Source organism: Emydura macquarii, unplaced genomic scaffold (assembly GCF_026122565.2).
Source record: "Emydura macquarii macquarii isolate MOO-44397 ecotype Brisbane River unplaced genomic scaffold, CSIRO-AGI_Emac_v2 contig_2768, whole genome shotgun sequence".
Lineage (NCBI taxonomy): Eukaryota > Metazoa > Chordata > Testudines > Chelidae > Emydura > Emydura macquarii.
Window position 1 is genome coordinate 31,024,904 of NW_027132905.1, and position 14,318 is coordinate 31,039,221.

Sequence of the window (14,318 nt, forward strand, 5' to 3'; positions counted from 1 at the left end):
CTGTAACCAATACCTATGGAGAGAGAATAAAAATAACGAACAATAATGACAAGTGTCAGAGGGGTAAAGTGTGGTATTGCATTTATAACTTCAGTCACAAGGTGTCGCTGTCTACTTAAAAAAGTCTTTCCGTAAACTGAAAAAACAGAGCGCAAGCCTGATTTAGAGCAGTCTGCGTCAAGCTCAAGAAGATGGCGGAGTAATACTGGAGGAAAGCGGTTTGGATTTAAAGCATTAAATTATGATATTTTGGCCCATACTTAAAATAATGTTCTATGTTTCCGCGATATAACGCAGTAACATTTTAAAAAGACTCATCCTTCGTTAGCTATGGCTCTTTTCCGGCGAGACTCCCTGGTAACCAGGCAGCTGCTGCGTTTGGTTCTGTTACACGCGGCCTGGGAGGTGGGGAGCGGCCAGGTCCGTTATTCCGTGCCGGAGGAATCCAAACACGGCACCTTTGTGGGCCGCCTGGCCCAGGACCTGGAGCTGGAGGTCGCGGAGCTGGTGTCTCGGCTGTTCCGGATGGTCTCCGAAGGCAGGAGAGACTATTTTGAGGTAAATTTGCAGACCGGCGTTTTGTTTGTTAATTCGCGGATAGACAGGGAAGAGCTGTGCGGCCAGAGCCCCCTGTGCGCCATTGACCTAGAGGTAATCGTGGACAAACCGCTGAGGGTGTTTCATGTGGAAGTGGAGATAAAGGACATAAATGACAATGCTCCTGTGTTCTCGGTAAAGGAAGATAATTTCTTTATTGCAGAATCGAGATTTCCAGGCTCGCGTTTCCCACTAGAGGGCGCTTCTGACACAGATATTGGTACAAACTCTCTGCTAACCTACACACTCAGCTCAAGCGAACATTTCACGCTAGGTGTGCAAACGAATGACGATCAAAGTAAATCTTTAGCACTTGTATTAAAGAAACCTCTAGACAGAGAGGAAATCCCTGTGCATCGTTTATTACTCACGGCCACTGATGGGGGCAAAGCGAAACTCACCGGAACAGTTCAGCTGGTGATCACTGTGCTTGATTCGAATGATAACGCTCCTGTATTTAATCAGTCAGTTTATGAGGTGAGTTTATATGAAAATGCTGCCAATGGGACAATAGTTATCAAACTCAACGCCACAGATTTAGATGAGGGAATTAATAAGGACATTTTGTATTCATTTAATAACCGCGTACCTACCAAAATAAAAGACATTTTTAGCTTAGATATTGACACTGGAGAAATAAGAGTGAAAGGAAATATAGATTTTGAAACTCATACAATATATGAAATTCAAGTCGAGGCTACTGATAAAGGACACGCACCGTTGGCGGGACATTGCAAAGTTTCTGTGAAAATTTTAGACGTGAACGATAACGCCCCGGTGCTGGCTGTGACTTCCCTTTCTCTGCCGGTTCCGGAGGACGCTCCCCGGGGACAGTGGTGGCTCTTCTCAGCGTCTCTGACAGGGACTCGGGGGACAATGGCAAAGTCACCTGCTCCATCTCCCCGAACGTGCCCTTTAAACTCGTCTCCACCTTTAAGAATTATCACTCGCTGGTGCTGGCGGAAGCTGTGGACCGGGAGCGCGTGTCTGAATATAACATCGTGGTGACAGCCAGAGACGAAGGGGCCCCGTCTCTCTCGGCTACCAGCAGCATTTTGGTGCCGATCGCGGATGTGAACGATAACGCCCCTGCTTTCCCTCAGCCCCTTTACACGGTGTTTGTGAAGGAAAACAACCCGCCCGGGGCCCATCTCTTCACCGTGTCCGCCTCGGACCCCGACCTGAAGGAAAACGCCTTTGTGAGCTACTCGGTGCTGGAGAGCAGTGTCCGAGACAAGCCCCTTTCCAGCTACATCTCGGTGCACTCGGAGAGCGGGCACATCTATGCCCTGCAGCCCTTTGACTACGAGGAGCTACAAGTGCTCCAGTTCCAGGTGAGCGCGAGGGACGCCGGGTTTCCCTCCTTGTGCGGGAACGTGACTCTGCAGCTCTTCATCCTGGATGAAAACGACAACGCGCCCGCGGTGTCCCCGCCCCCCTCCGGCCGCGGCTCTCCCGTGACCGAGCTGGTTCCACTGTCGGCCGGCGCAGGGCACGTGGTGGGCAAGATCCGAGCCGTGGATGCGGATTCTGGCTACAACGCGTGGCTTTGCTACGAGGTGCAGGAGCCCAGGACCGCGGGGCCTTTCCGGGTGGGTCTGTACAGCGGGGAGATCAGCACCACGCGGGCCTTGGAGGAGGCGGACGGCCCCAGCCAGACACTCGTGATCGTGGTGAAGGACCATGGGGAGCCGGCGATGTCAGCGACAGCCACTGTCAGCGTGTCCCTGGTGGAGAGTCCCCGGGCTGTGAAATGGGACTCGAGGCAGACGGGCGGGAGTGAAGGGCCCTTGGTTGACATGAACGTGTCTTTAATCATCGCCATTTGCTCGGTGTCCAGTCTGTTTGTGCTGGTGATTATCGTGTATGTTGGTCTGAGATGCAATCCGGGTCCGGATGTGATGTACGGTTCTGGGAAACCCGCCGTGGTGTGCTCGAGCGAAGTGGGGAGTTGGTCCTATTGCCAACGCCAGAGCCGGAACTTGTGTTTAGGGGAAGGCACCGCCAGGAATGACCTGATGGTTTTCAGCCCCAACTTTACTTATTCTTCGAAGAAAGGAGAGCACGAGGAACTACAGGGAGCACAGGTGAGTCCGATGTAACTGGATGTGGAATTTTTCCTGCGATATAGCTTAAATAATTGTTCTTGGATTTCCATATGAATTTTTTTTGGTCTGTAGAGTAATATACATAATCTACAATCTAATGAATCATAAGAATAATTTCCTCATGTAGTGGTGGTTCATATATGTTACACTCAAGACAGGTGTATAAATGAAAACACCTCCGACTTTTTTTCCCCATATAGTCTGGCATCCAGTTGCTATGCCTCAAAATATTTAGTTATGTGGATCTCTTGGTAAAACGCCAACAGTTTACGAGCTACTGTTTGAATGCACATAGTATATAGTTTTGTAAAGTTCAAATCAGTAGGATTGAAAATTTAATTGAAATAAATACTGAGCATGGAGATCATTTATTCGAATAAATTTTTTCAGGTAAAGATATCCACTTTTTCATATTGTACTCCAATTTTCAGAGAACATGCAGGCGATCTAATATTTCGAGTGCTATGAAATAATGGGAGTAAATAAACGTTTTGTTTCTGTCACGCTCTACTCTGCTTGGAAAGAAGTAATTTAGTGCTGTTGAGTCAGCATCGTGGCATGAAGTTCCCTACATTGAAACCTGTTCAAGATGGAAATATTTGATTCCAAGGGAGAGAAATTTCATGTTTAAGTGTGCGGCAGACATTACTACAGTGATATTATAATGTGGCGTTATTTGTGTATATACTTTCAAGATTGTCTAGAATGACTGTAACTAAACGGTATTTATAGTTATAAAAGGATAAATCACGTGCAGTTAATCTTCTTTGACCAATTGATACTTTAATAATAATTTGGTGGAGCCCTCTTCTCTTAACAAAATGCTTTATCAGGATCAGGATAGTCTCAGAGTATCCATTAGCAGATATACGGTGCCACTCTTTATCTGTGTCTTTAGCTAAAGGTGTACCTCAATCTTGAAAGAGGATTTTCTTTTCCCCCTGACCGGTGACTCTTGCTACACCATTTACTGTTTTCCATTCCATTAGTCTTCTCGCTTACGTTTGCAAGAGGGGCATTTTTGCATTTCCAATAGTACAATTCTACCACATTATCAGCATAGTATTTATCAGCATCATCAGCATATTTTATATTTTTTGAGGGCTGGATTGTGATACTTTGAAAGTATCTTCCTCCGCAAGTAGTTCCATTTCCTTTAATGAGATTTGGCGCTAAGGGCTATTCAAAGTGAATAAAGTTACCACAATCTAGCCCATGTTGATGAAGCGGATACTGGAAATATAATAACTGTTGATGAACGAATAGTAACAAGAAACATTTTAATGGAAAACTCGATGGTGCTAATAAACTGTTTGGGAGTTGGAAGCCAGTTTTAAATCTCTGGTTTTGTCATCAGGAATTTAGAACTTGCTCGGGATATCTCCAAATATAGACTAAAGCCCGTGCCCCGTGGTGTTGAAATGGAAACATTACAACAGCAGAGGTTTCTGAGTGAATTTGTTTCCAGCGGTGGATACATTGAAGGGGGCTGGTAGTACTGTTTCAAGCTCCCCCAGAAAATAAATTCCGCCTTTGTGAGTAGCCAGAATGAGGCGCCTCATAGGAAATTATGCGGGTAATAAAACATTAGTTTTGTGTTGCTTGACTCCATTAGGTTCCTTGAACTCTGCCTATGTGGGCTCTGCTGGGGTCCTGAGCCTTTGCTCTTTCTTGATTGGGGATAAATAAGTGGTGGCAACTTCCAAAGGACAGCTACTTTGGCGCCAGAATGAAGGGTGACTCTCAGTAAATTGTGTAGATCTGTGATTCTCCTTCTTCTTTGTTTATAAAGAAGGAAACAGCTAACAACGTTGACATTTAAATTATCATCACTGGGCATTTGAGTTAACCCCTTATTGGACGCAGGAGGCAGGTCACATGTCTCAGAGCAATTTTCCAGGCTCTCTGCAGACTCATCTCTGCATCAGTTACATTTGGTTCATATTTTTTCATGGTTGAGGTTTTCTCCTTAACTATAACAGTGGAGATTTTTGTTTGATTTTTAGATGATGATGATTTCTTTTCAAATAAGAACAAGATAGCAGGCTGATACGGTAAATGGGATGATACCGTGGGTAGCCCTCGCTTGAAGGTTTTCTGTTAATCTCTAAAAGGAGACTGATGATAAAAGCTGCAGCGCTATTGGGAGATTGGAATAAATTTCAGGGAATAGAAGAGCTATTGGGAAGTTTTAAGGAATTTGAATTTATACAATTACAGACATCTAGGATACATAAATTATCACTGATATTAAAGAAAGAGAATATTTTCGTTTAAAAGAAATTGAGATTAATTGATTACTAAATTTAAATTTTAAATGATAAAGACAACCAGAGAGAAAATAAATTTATTGTAGCCATGTGGAAAAGACCAACGATGCCCATAATGGGGGGGAAAGAACAGTGGAATCTCTGATTGCAGAATAACCAAGAGATGAAAAATAGACTCTGAGCAGGATAGAATTTGTTTTTCTTACCAGATTTTCTGAATTATCCAGGTGTTATCAATTATCAAGACAGCTAAAATGATAACTAGCTTGCTTTCACTGATGTCTACGGGTTGTATTTTCACTTATGTTTTCTCACTTATGAAAAAACGTAGCTACTATTTCCAATAAGCAGAATTATAATTAAATTCTGCTATAAACCCCAACCGTATCAATTAATCATTAACATCCGAAGTAAATTGGTGCTATTGTTCCATTAAATTAATATAATTTTTGTTCAATTTTAACATTCTAATTTAGTGTAACTGATTTGTGTTCCACTTCTGTTATGTGATCGCATTGTTGCATTTAATAGAGTGTATGTAGTGCATAGTGTAGTGTAGTTTGTACATCTATAATATCACACAATATTATATCCCCATACAGTTTTGTCCTTTGTTTACTTGCTCTTCTACATCCCTTTAGCACTGAGCCTCATGGGCCTGGCATAGGACGTGGTATTTAATAAACTGGCGCCGAGGATGGTTTTATCAGCAAAAGTTACCATAAATTAGAATACATTATAAAGCAAGCATTTTGTTTGTTTCAAATTCTGATCTGTGATCATATGAACTTAAGTCTTTTTCATACAACCACTTGAATCACGTTATGAGATTTCACCCAATAGCACTATAATTGTTACTTTAGAGTAGAAGGAACCCAAGATTACCATTAACTATTATAACAAATTAAAGAATTTCATGGCCAATGTCCTGTGTATCCTACAACATATTTTGAGGAAGACCCTTGACAAAGCACCGTGGAAGAGTCTAGTGTGGATCATCCTGGCCCTAGTGAGATTTGGAACAAGAAAGAATGAGTTGAAGTGGAAAAGGAAATCCGACTATGATGATCTGTTTACGAAATGTAGCATATCTTGTCGTTTTTGACTTCCTTATTTTTTTGTGTTTTGATTCAGTAAGTATGTTTGAGACTGTTTTGATAAAAAATGCAAAGAGAACCCCAACGGAGGTAGAAAATAATTACATTAGTCTTCTGAAATGAAACATAATTGTGACCCTCCAATGAAATGATCCATGTGAGCACCCATATGAGCTCATTTGAAGAGCACTGGTTAGAAGAGAAGCAGTTATATGGTGGCCATTAATATTTTTCCAGCTGTACAGTGCCTATAATTTAAGATTTTAAATTTCCATTCTTGGAAAAAGACTCTTTGGGATCTGACAGACATCATGTAGTTTATGGGGAAAATATGAATATCCAAACTTTTTGAAAATGAGGAAAAGTATCTGTTTCATTCAGTTGTCCTACGAAATCCAAACTGACAACGATTTATTCTTCTGTACCTGTCAAGATATGATCCATCATCAATGTCTTTTATAAATCTTGTTAGTGCATTTGAGAGGGACCCTAAAATTTTAGAAATTGAGAAACGCTTTAGATGTTTTCATCCAAAATTTGAAGGCCAAAAATTTACCAGCAAACATGGAATGCAAGTCTCATTAATGCGACCTGGGACCGTGGAAGTTAGAAGTTAACAATATGTTGATGACTGATAAACCTGTATTTTATTTTAATCGAAGTTATTTTAATCGAAGTTACACAGTAGCTGTATTATTGTAGTTATCACAACACTTCAGCAAGACAAAAAGTGAGATAAAAAGCAACTGGCTCAAACTAATTCCGAGTAGAACAGAGGTGATGCCGCTAGGGTGAGGAGACCAGGCATAATCTCCCTCTTTGCCTTCCAATCAAAGTGTAAGTCTTCAGATCAGCAAGACAGTTGGGGGTCATTCTGGCCTGATCTCTTGTCTTCCTTGGCTATCCGATGATGTCTGCACAAAGGGTTCATTGGTGGATTTTTAGGTGACTAAGAAGCCAAATTCGTGCCCTGCAGAGGTGCCCTGCAGAGGTGACAGGTGTAATCTTGGAGGAGGCATAGTTGTTGGCTAGAATGCTGTGTTCTTTCTTTCCTCCTTTGTCACTTCTCTGTCTCATGAGCACGTCTGTTCTCATCAAAATGGAAGGCATCTTGATGTACGGTATGTCATCACTTTGTTCTGTTCCATGCCTGGTCCTCCCAGTTTGTTGGATCGATACCACCCTTTTAAAGGTGTACTTTCAGTATGTCTTTGAAGCGCTTCTGCTGCCCTCTGTCATCCCTTCTTCTCTGATTTAGCTGAGAGAAGAGGACTTGATTTAGGAGGTGAATGTATGGCATACCTACACAGTGCCCAGCGCAAGGGAGTTGGTGTTTCATGATCTGCACTTCTACACTGCTGATGTTGGCTGCAGAGAGAACATTGATGTTTTTGCATCTGTCTTCCCAACTTATCTGGGGGATTCTCCTAAGGCAACACCACTGGAACTGCTCCAGCCGCTTGAGATGTCATCTATAGGTCACCCGGGTCTCACATCCATAGAGGAGGGTGGGGGTGACAACTGCCTTGTAGACCAAGATCTTGGTGCCCGTTTGCAGATCTCTGTCACTGAAGACTCGTTTAAGTAGTCTTCCAAAGGATGTTCTGGCACAGCGGATCCTGTATTCAATTTCTGTGTCAATGATGGCTGTTTGAGAGAGGTGGCTGCCAAGGCATGGGAAATGGTCTGCATTTTCCAGGGTTTTCTGCCGATAGTGATTTGTTGAGTATGAGGAGTAGTTTGTGCAGGTGAGGGCTGGTAGAATAACTTGGTTTTTCCAATGTTTAGAGAGAGACCCAGGCTGTGATAGGTATCTGCAAAAAGATTTAGGATGCGTTGCAGGTCAGCTTTTGTGTATGCAAGGATGATGCAATGTAGTGATGCCAACTCTCCCAATCTTGGATTTTATTTGTGGATGTCGGAGATTGAAGAGTTGGCCGTCCATTTGATACTCAATCCTGATTCCATTAGGAAGACGGTCACAGATGAGAAGCAGGATCAGGGCAAGGTAAATGGAAAATAATGTTGGAGCAATGACAAAGCTCTGCTTGACACCAGTGCAAATGATGAATGGTTTGGTCTCTGAGTCATTGCACAGAATGGTGACAGTCATCCCATCACAGAATAGTTTAATGATGGAGATGAATTTCTGAGGGCAGCTCAGCCTACACAGAACCTTCCCTAGGGCATTGCGGTTGATAGAGTCAACAGCCATGGTTAGGTCAATGAATGCCATATACAGTTCCTACTGTTGCTCTCTGCACTTCTCCTGAATCTGTTGCCCCACGAAGATAATGTCAGTTGTACCTCAAGATGGCCTGAAGCCACACTGTGATTCGAGGAGAAATTCCTAGGCAAGGGGTAGTAGGATCCTGGCAAATGTCTTCCCTGTAATGGAGAGGAAGGAAATACCTCTGTACTTCTCACATAAAGATCTGCACTTTTTTTTTATATTGTAACAATGTTGGCCTTATTAGATCAGATGGAATTTCTTTGTAGGTCCAGATTTCGTCAAGGAGTTGATAATCTCTTGTACTAGGCTCTCAGATACCAGCATTTACTAGACACATTTGACCTCATTGCTGGCTAGTTAAGACTGTGTGGACTGTACTTTCAAAGGCAGACTTAGCTAGGATGATTTATGCCTTTGTCACCTATAGCTGGTGCCCAAAATAAGTGACAGGGCTGCTGCAGGTAGCAATATGTACTTCCCTAGTGTTTCAAAAGTTTATCTTATTTTTAAAAGTGAAGAGCGTGGACAATTCTATGATTCTATGAATCTATGAGGTTAGGGATTATCACGGGAAATCATTTAATGGGGGGATAAGGGAGATTGAGAAAAAGAAAAGGAACTGCCTGATAAGTGTTCAAAGTTTTCAAGAGTTTCCACGGCATCAGAGGAAGGTGTAAATCCCACAAATGCACAAATCTATGCAATACAATGCCATGCTGAGATTCTGCCCTCTATAGCAATCACGTTGTCTTGAAGTATAAAGACTGATAGCCCTTGTAATTTTATCCTAGCTAGTATTTCATAGTATTACGAAAACTGAATGTATTTAATCTCTGATTTGTAAATAATTATCGAGATTAATTACAGAAACAAAGAAGTAATTATGCCAATTAAAGGTAACCTGAGAATACGATATTAACATTTATCTTTGGTATCTCTTCACAGTCAATACCAGAGTATTTATTTACATAAATTTACATTTATTTACATATTTAAATATATATGTACAGAGTACATATATATTTAAGCAATTTAGAAAAGGCAGGTAATTTCCTGGAGAGTATAGTAAATATAATAAGGGACACTTCGAGTACAGCTGAATTAATGGCTGATGCCCGTATCAAAGAAAAAAATGTTGTTAAAGATTTAATATTTCTTGAGTTTTTAAAGTTTAGTGACGAAGCAAAACGTGTATGTCTAGATTTTTAATGTGGCCCTTGGGTGACGCTTTGGATTTACCTAAATAAACCATCATTTAGCGAATGCAGTGTTGTTGTGGACGTGTTGGTCCCAGGATATTAGAGAGAGGTGGGTGAGGTAATATCTTTTATTGGACCAACTTCTGTTGGTGTAGCGGTCAGAATGAAATAAATTCGGAAGAATTAGCATACTTTTTAATGAACCAAAGTATATAGGTCTAACTTTCTGTGAATTTCTCATTAATTCTATTAGGCGATCAAGGATGAGGAAGGATCTATCGATCTTTCTGATCAAATTGAGTCTGGGAACATGAATTAAGTAGAAATACGTCGGAGAAACGAGGACTGTGATGTAAGGGAATTCAACACGGCATGTTCTCGAGATTATTTGCTTTACAATATTTATAAAAGAAAATATTGGTTTATTTTTTGTACAACATGTGGCTTCCCCGCGAATGCAGGAAAACTATAGATACGATGCATTTCAGCACTGGTTTCTATTCAAAATAAATTATGTAACCTTCTACTAAGGGAGGCAGTGAACTAAAAGAGAAAACATTTTCAAAATCCACGACACTTTCATTTCAGCGTATCCCACTAGATGCTTCCCCCGAGTAAAAATCCAAATCACAATTTATTTAGCAGTGAAAATATAATGAATATGCGGCTCTGGAGACTGGCTAGTAAGTTTCATGGTCAAATGGTTTATAGGAAGCATCTACGAACATTTCCGGCCAAATCCCGCTCACCTTTCTTCCTCGCAATCTCAGTGAAATTAATGGGAGTTTTGCTTGCCTAGTACGAGAGAGATTTGGCCCGTGTTCAGTGCACAGATGTGAATTTTACCCACACAATGCAGATCTAACGTCTGTAGCATAACCTCCAATTCATCTAGGTACTTAAGCACATGCCCAGTTTTACACAAATTAATACAATTGATTAAGGTCAAATTCAACAGGACTATTCATAGCAAGATAAGCATAGGGCAAACCACGCCCTTCACCCTTCTCCCTAACAATAGCAAACACTCTAATTTATTTCCATCTTGGGAAAAAAAACCCAAACAAACATAAAACAAACAAAATCAACAAACGAGCCTGCCAGAAAAGAGAGAAACAGAGAGAAGTTTGCACTCCACACAAATTCAAATAATTAAAACAATTTTAGTGATAATCGTAACATTTCTCAGGTGTGAAAGAATGGTGAGTAAAACAGAAAAGTTATTTGAGAGTAATGAAAATTTTACACATATCGAATGATATACTACAACAATATATCAACAATATATATTCATGCTTTAGAATAGTATATTTATCTTTACACTAAGATTTCGATCATTCATTACAAAGATGGAGGCTAGTATATCTGGGCCAGAAACATACTTCAGTTGATCATGAAGATAACTATTTCAACAAAATAAAGCAATCCCCAGCTTCACGGTGGAGTAGTTCAATTTTCAAACAAAAAGAGCAACATTTGAAAATATTAGAAATGAAAGGTTTATTCTGAAATAAGGAAATTATCCCTGACGGTTCAGAAGCTACAACCACATTCAGACACATGGTGTCGCTGTTCACTAAAGAAACATTGTAACAGGAATTAAATTGAACCCCTCCCTCAAACTACGGAAAATTACAGTCATTCAGAGCCTGGCGTCTGGATTAAACATGGTACTCGGATATCACAGGTTTCCCCACAGTCTGTTATAATATTTGCGAAAAGAGATATTTTACAAGAAAGCAGCCAGCGTCCTCGATGGCTCTTTTTGTGATAACGAGGCAGCTGCTGCGTTTGGTTCTGTTACACGCGGCCTGGGAGGTGGGGAGCGGCCAGGTCCGTTATTCCGTGCCGGAGGAATCCAAACACGGCACCTTTGTGGGCCGCCTGGCCCAGGACCTGGGGCTGGAGGTCGCGGAGCTGGTGTCTCGGCTGTTCCGGATGGTCTCCGAAGGCAGGAGAGACTATTTTGAGGTAAATTTGCAGACCGGCGTTTTGTTTGTTAATTCGCGGATAGACAGGGAAGAGCTGTGCGGCCAGAGCCCGCTGTGCGCCATTGACCTAGAGGTGATCGTGGACAAACCGCTGAGGGTGTTTCATGTGGAAGTGGAGATAAAGGACATAAATGACAACGCTCCTGCTTTTTCAGTACATGAAAAAAATCTATTTATTTTAGAATCCAGATTGCTGGATTCACGTTTCCCACTAGAGGGCGCGTCTGACGCAGATATTGGTACAAATTCTCTGTTAACCTATAAACTCAGCCCAAATGAATATTTTAGTCTAGATTTGCAGAAAAATAACGAGCAAAAAAAATCGTTAGTCCTTCTGTTAAAAGAACCTCTGGACAGAGAGGAAACCCCCGTGCATCATTTATTACTCACGGCCACGGATGGGGGCAAACCGGAGCTCACAGGCACAGTTCAGCTGGTGATCACTGTGCTGGATGCCAATGATAACGCGCCTGTATTTAATCAGTCTGTCTATGAAGTACGTTTGCTAGAAAGTGCGGCGAATGGGACTTTAGTAATTAAACTCAATGCAACCGATTTAGATGAGGGAATTAATAAAGACATTTCATATTCATTTAGTAATCTTCTTAATCCTACTTTAAGAAAGATTTTTAGTATAGATCCAAAAACAGGTGAAGTGAGACTTAAAGGAGAATTAGATTTCGAAAACATCAGTTTATATGAAATTCAAATCGAGGCATCTGATAAAAGTGCTTTTCCCTTGGCTGGACATTGCATCGTGATGGTGCAAATTATAGATGTGAACGATAACGCCCCGGTGCTGGCTGTGACTTCCCTTTCTCTGCCGGTTCCGGAGGACGCTCCCCCGGGGACAGTGGTGGCTCTTCTCAGCGTCTCTGACAGGGACTCGGGGGACAATGGCAAAGTCACCTGTTCCATCTCCCCGAACGTGCCCTTTAAACTCGTCTCCACCTTTAAGAATTATCACTCGCTGGTGCTGGCGGAAGCCGTGGACCGGGAGCGCGTGTCTGAATATAACATCGTGGTGACAGCCAGAGACGAAGGGGCCCCGTCTCTCTCGGCTACCAGCAGCATTTTGGTGCCGATCGCGGATGTGAACGATAACGCCCCTGCTTTCCTTCAGCCCCTTTACACGGTGTTTGTGAAGGAAAACAACCCGCCCGGGGCCCATCTCTTCACCGTGTCCGCCTCGGACCCCGACCTGAAGGAAAACGCCTTTGTGAGCTACTCGGTGCTGGAGAGCAGTGTCCGAGACAAGCCCCTTTCCAGCTACATCTCGGTGCACTCGGAGAGCGGGCACATCTATGCCCTGCAGCCCTTTGACTACGAGGAGCTGCAAGTGCTCCAGTTCCAGGTGAGCGCGAGGGACGCCGGGTTTCCCTCCTTGTGCGGGAACGTGACTCTGCAGCTCTTCATCCTGGATGAAAACGACAACGCGCCCGCGGTGTCTCCGCCTCCCTCCGGCCGCGGCTCTCCCGTGACCGAGCTGGTTCCGCTGTCGGCCGGTGCAGGGCACGTGGTGGGCAAGATCCGAGCCGTGGATGCGGATTCTGGCTACAACGCGTGGCTTTGCTTCGAGGTGCAGGAGCCCAGGACCGCGGGGCCTTTCCGGGTGGGTCTGTACAGCGGGGAGATCAGCACCACGCGGGCCTTGGAGGAGGCGGACGGCCCCAGCCAGACACTCGTGATCGTGGTGAAGGACCATGGGGAGCCGGCGATGTCAGCGACAGCCACTGTCAGCGTGTCCCTGGTGGAGAGTCCCCGGGCCGTGAAATGGGACTCGAGGCAGACGGGCCGGAGCGAAGGGTCCTTGGTTGACATGAACGTGTCTTTAATCATCGCCATTTGCTCGGTGTCCAGTCTGTTTGTGCTGGTGATTATCGTGTATGTCGGTCTGAGATGCCATCCGGGTCCGGAAGTGATGTACGGGTCTGGGAAACCCACCGTGGTGTGCTCGAGCGAAGTGGGGACTTGGCCCTATTGCCAGCGCCAGAGCCGGAACTTGTGTGTAGGGGAAGGCGCCGCCAAGAATGACCTGATGGTTTTCAGCCCCAACTTCGCTAACTCTTCGGAGAGTGGGATCATAGAGAGACAGCAGGAATTTACACTAAATGCACCTGTAGAGGTGAGTGATGAGTCGAATTTTTCTGAAAAATTTAATACATCTTTTATGGGTGTATCATTTTTGTAGAAACATGTTTGAGTTCGGTTTCAAAACTTTATTTAGAAGAAGTCTAATTTTTTTTTCGAATATTGTATTTGGGCTGCAAGATAAAAATATTTCTTCCATTTTGGGTTTTGTTTTTCAGTATGTAAATAAATAGAAAAATTAGAATATAAAATGGAATTTTCAGTTTCATCAAGATTTTTTACATTTTGTTATTAATTTATTAATCTTGTATTAAATTTAAAGTAAGTTCTGTCCAGTCTGGTATTTCCCAAGAAGCCTAAGTGTATAAAAACAATTAGGATAGACTTTTAAAATACTTTGATACTTTGCTACATTGATACTTGTTTGACACGTTAGTGTTTCCGTAACCAACTAGCTTAACGTGAATACTTTTTGTGATAAGTTTTGTGAATATTTGTGATTTTTTAAGGCTTCAACTAATAAATATTAGTAGATATGGCTGTAATCTTGTACCGTAGCTCAGACTGTACTCTATACTTTCCAGATAGGCATGTAGGAAATATGTGAAAATTACTTCTACTTCCGAAATGGAAAATAGGTCTATATCTAATGTTGTGGATTTATTGCTTCCTTCAGCGGCAGCTGAAATTAAAAGTCAGAAACTTTTTACAGTTTACAGTTTCCCTCTTCTG

The 14,318-nt window shown here is 42.6% G+C and overlaps 2 protein-coding genes across 2 annotated transcripts; both read left to right on the forward strand.

Annotated features, from left to right (window-relative positions):
- Positions 1 to 330: 330 nt before the first annotated feature.
- On the forward strand, positions 331 to 9,953 carry LOC137165297 (protocadherin alpha-8-like). The gene is given in 3 exon segments (XM_067566510.1): positions 331 to 1,420; positions 1,423 to 2,684; positions 9,758 to 9,953. Coding segments are annotated over 3 exon segments (2,418 nt in total). The 3' UTR covers positions 9,824 to 9,953.
- A 1,306-nt stretch (positions 9,954 to 11,259) lies between these two features.
- LOC137165199 (protocadherin alpha-8-like) lies at positions 11,260 to 13,686 on the forward strand. Its single transcript, XM_067566366.1, has one exon. The coding sequence runs from the start codon at positions 11,260 to 11,262 to the stop codon at positions 13,684 to 13,686; it is 2,427 nt and encodes an 808-aa protein (XP_067422467.1).
- Positions 13,687 to 14,318: the final 632 nt, after the last annotated feature.